Below are 3,552 nucleotides of genomic sequence, written 5' to 3' on the forward strand. Positions count from 1 at the left end.
AAGAGGTGAAAGACATTTGTCATTTAGAAGACACACTCCTAAGGAATGAAAGTACTTCAGCTCCGCGGGCTGACACCTTCCTCCCATCACATCTGAGTCGCTCTTTCTAGACTTTTTGCGGCATCTTTTAGTTTCCCAACTAAATCCTAAGAGATGAAATACTGTCTTAGACTAAACATATATATTTTTTTTTAAAGTTCAACTAGAGGAACGTAGTATTTTTTTTATGCAGAGAGGCAAGGGAAAGCAGCACCTCACGCCACCAAGAAATGTTGCAACTGATGAGGAATGTCAGCAAGTAATTAAATAGCTCCCTATTTTACAATGTAGTAAGAAAAGTGGGAACTGAAGGAAAACATCTTTTAATATGGATTATCTACTAAAATAGGTCCCTTCTCTTACGTCGATTTTATCAGTATCGTTACGATGGCTAACGCTGACATTTGCTCCAGGCTTTGGACATTTCTAAAGTACTGAAAATATTTTGAGTGCAATTTTGTACTGGGACCATTCTCCAGCCAAAGCACATCAGATTTAACTAAGTCAGCAGACCGATTAAAACCCCTCATTATTAAGAAAAGGATGACTTTTGAGACACGTATTTAAAAAAGCAGAGGTGTAAACCTGAAGTTTTAATATCTTGCTTTTCCTCTCCCCCCAACCCCTCTTCCCAATCCTCCAGAGTTTGGTCACTTCCAAGCATTACAATACCTCTATTGTTCAGTTACACATTTAAATCGCTAAACAAAGATCAACGTTTGTTTCAGTACATTTCTTACATGTCATTAACACCACTGAAGAGCCCTCAGTTCGTTCTCTATTTTTAATCATGACACATTTAAATCATTGAACCAGCTCCTTCAATCATTTTTTTTTTAAAGCACGGGAAATCAGAGTTTCAGAAAAAAGGATGTATTTCCTCCCCAAACAGACAAAATATTTATGCATGTATGTAAACCACCCTCCATGTAACTAAAATCAGTTACTTTGCAACTTTATTTGAGAAGACAGGAAAACTACACTCAGATCATTTTTATAGAAGATTCTCCCCTACCCTCCCAGCCCTGGATTATTTTTTTTTTAAATATATATATATATATAAAATATGATTTCATTTTGTTTGGCAAGTTGTTAAAAACATTTACATCCCCAGCTGGAGCCAAGCATAGAAACAACGATGAAAGAAAAAAGTACCTGTAATTGCTCCATCGTGCAACTAAAACTAATATCTGGGTGTGATGCCGAATCACTGTTCTGAAGAGAAAGAAAAACACACAACAACGCCCGTTTTATAAAAAGACAGTATTGTGAAATTGCATTTTTTTTCTCTGAGGGTGCCGGGAGTACAGTACCTCTACGTTTAAGGTCACCAAGTAGGAAGGCTGGTAAGTTTTATGAAGTTGATTGCTCTAAATTCAAAACAAAGAGCGTAGAAAAAAGTCAGGTCTTGGCTCTGAAAGCGACTAAAGCAGCACCTTGATGTGTTACAATTACCTTGATCTGATATTCCAAGCGCCAAGACACGTCAGTTATATGGAGAGGAGATCTGCCTATGCTGAAAGACACAACAGTTACAAGTTCTCTACCCTACAAGAAAACATCATTTTCTCAAGCTGTCCACCAACAAAGAACTTTTTTGTGATCCTTGTAATGCTTCTTGAAAAGTTCTAAAAGTTTATTGAGAGTAGAATTCCAAAATGAGGAAGATAAGTTTCAATAGCTGTTTTCTAAAGTTTGTTAAAAATGTACCTTTTTATTTTTATTTTTTTTTTAATGGAACAATATTTCTTACTTTAATCACCTAAAGTACACATAGGTATTTTCCAGGACAGTTTCAAAGTAGCTGTGACTGAAACTATGTATCTCTGCTGACAAATTGACCTACCTTCCCAATAGGATTTCCAATGCATCCTTGTTTTTCTGGAGGAAAAAAAAAAAAAAAAAAAAGAAAAAAAATTGGCTAGATTGAATAAATCCCTACGAGAGAAAGAAAACACAAATAGGTCAAAATAGGTTAAAAAACCTGATATTCGGTGCAAAATTGTTCTATTCTCTCTTTGTCCAGTTTACAGTCCTCAAGACATGTGCTACGGGGGGAAAAAAAGAATTTATTAGTTTTTTACTGACATGCACTCAGCAGTATGAGTTTAAAGTAACAACCGCTGGAAAAATGGGGTAGCTTCAAAGAATGAGTACCTTATAGCAGATATGTCGGCTTTCTGCTTCCCTGCCTCCAGAATACACGTCGCGGCCGCCGCATGGCAATGTTTTAATACCGTGGGGTCAATATCTTTCAGGTCGGGATCGTCTAAAATAAATGAATTTACTGATGACACGCTCATTAGCCAAAGCCCAGCGCGCGGGACCGAGAGCCGCCGCTCGCTCTCCGCACGGCATCCCCCTCACACACACAAAAAAACCCAAAAAACCCCTTCGGAATTAAACACATTTGGTGTTTTTGAGCAGAAGGACGGAGCAAGCAGGCAGAGGAGGAGGAGGAGAGGGGCTGAAGCACCGGGTGGTGCGAGCGGTGCCAGGCGGGGCTGCCCGGTGATTCCTTCCCGTTAAAATAAAAAGAAAATAAAATCCTAAAGGGAAAGCTCAATTTCCTCCCCCGAGCCCCGTCCGCGCTCCCTCAGAAGGAGCGCGGAGCCAAAGGCGAGGAGCGGAGCCCGGAGCTCTCCCCCGCCTCAACATCCCCCCCCCCTCCATCCCCGGGGCCGGGCCGGGGGGGACCGGGGGCTGCTGCCACCGACGGGGCGCGGAGAGAGAGCGGCGGCGAGGGGTCATTAACACCGCGGAGTTAATTACGCGGCCGTGTCGCTGTCACGCCGAGGGAAGTGAAGAAGGAAAAATAGAAAAAAAAATAAAAATAAAAAAAAATAAATAAAGACCACCGTGGTGGCGGAGAAACACCTCGTTGCCCCCCTCCCCCCACGGTGACACGAATGCGCGGGGGGGACATCCCACCCCCACACACACAATTTTGGGGTGGGTTTAAGCTTTAATGGACGCATTAGCGCTGACACCCCGCGCAGCGGCACCCTGGAGCCGCGCAGGAGCCGCGTGCGCGCGTAGCGCGTGTGGGGTGGACATCGGACGGGGCACCGCGGACACGCGTGGATTTCCGCGGGCCTCTCCGCGCGCAAACACCCCCCCCACCACCCCCCAAAAAACAAACAAAACAAGGCGGCCTTACCCAACCAGGCGTGAGGGGGGTGCTGGAGGAGGCTGCGGAAGGCGGCGCGGAGGAGCGCGGAGTAAGGGCGTCGGGGGAAGCGGCGGGGGTCGCCCATCCTTAAAAGAAATAAAATAATATAAATATATAAATTAATAACAACTAAATCTGCCTCATTCCTGATTATAAAATGAAAGATTTCATCTAAAATATCGATTTTTGCCTTGGCAGGTCGGGCGGGGCTGGGGGAGAATGGAGGGGGCTTCTTCGCCGACATCTGGCCTCCCCCCCCGGAGCCCACGTTTCGGCCTCAGAGCCTCCGTTGTGCCTCCCAAAAGAATCGAGGGTTTCTGGGTTTAATCAAAAAAAAAAAA

At 44.1% G+C, this 3,552-nt stretch overlaps 1 protein-coding gene across 2 annotated transcripts in view; it reads right to left on the reverse strand.

Annotated features, from left to right (window-relative positions):
- Positions 1-6: 6 nt before the first annotated feature.
- COMMD3 (COMM domain containing 3) overlaps positions 7-3,552 on the reverse strand; it is a 4,952-nt gene continuing 1,406 nt past the window's right edge. Inside the window, exons 2-8 of one of the 2 annotated variants that reach the window (XM_014946641.1) lie at positions 2,197-2,308; positions 2,024-2,087; positions 1,886-1,920; positions 1,495-1,555; positions 1,353-1,409; positions 1,195-1,254; positions 7-146 (exon numbers count right to left, since the gene is read on the reverse strand). In XM_014946641.1, coding sequence (XP_014802127.1) covers positions 87-146; positions 1,195-1,254; positions 1,353-1,409; positions 1,495-1,555; positions 1,886-1,920; positions 2,024-2,087; positions 2,197-2,308 — 449 coding nt within the window. In that variant the 3' untranslated portion in view covers positions 7-86. Of the gene's footprint in view, positions 147-1,194; positions 1,255-1,352; positions 1,410-1,494; positions 1,556-1,885; positions 1,921-2,023; positions 2,088-2,196; positions 2,327-3,552 lie in introns of both variants that reach the window. The other variant, XM_014946633.1, reaches the window with a different exon arrangement.

The sequence above is a fragment of the Calidris pugnax genome, unplaced genomic scaffold, assembly GCF_001431845.1.
Source record: "Calidris pugnax isolate Ruff unplaced genomic scaffold, ASM143184v1 scaffold19, whole genome shotgun sequence".
In the NCBI taxonomy this organism is placed as follows: domain Eukaryota; kingdom Metazoa; phylum Chordata; class Aves; order Charadriiformes; family Scolopacidae; genus Calidris; species Calidris pugnax.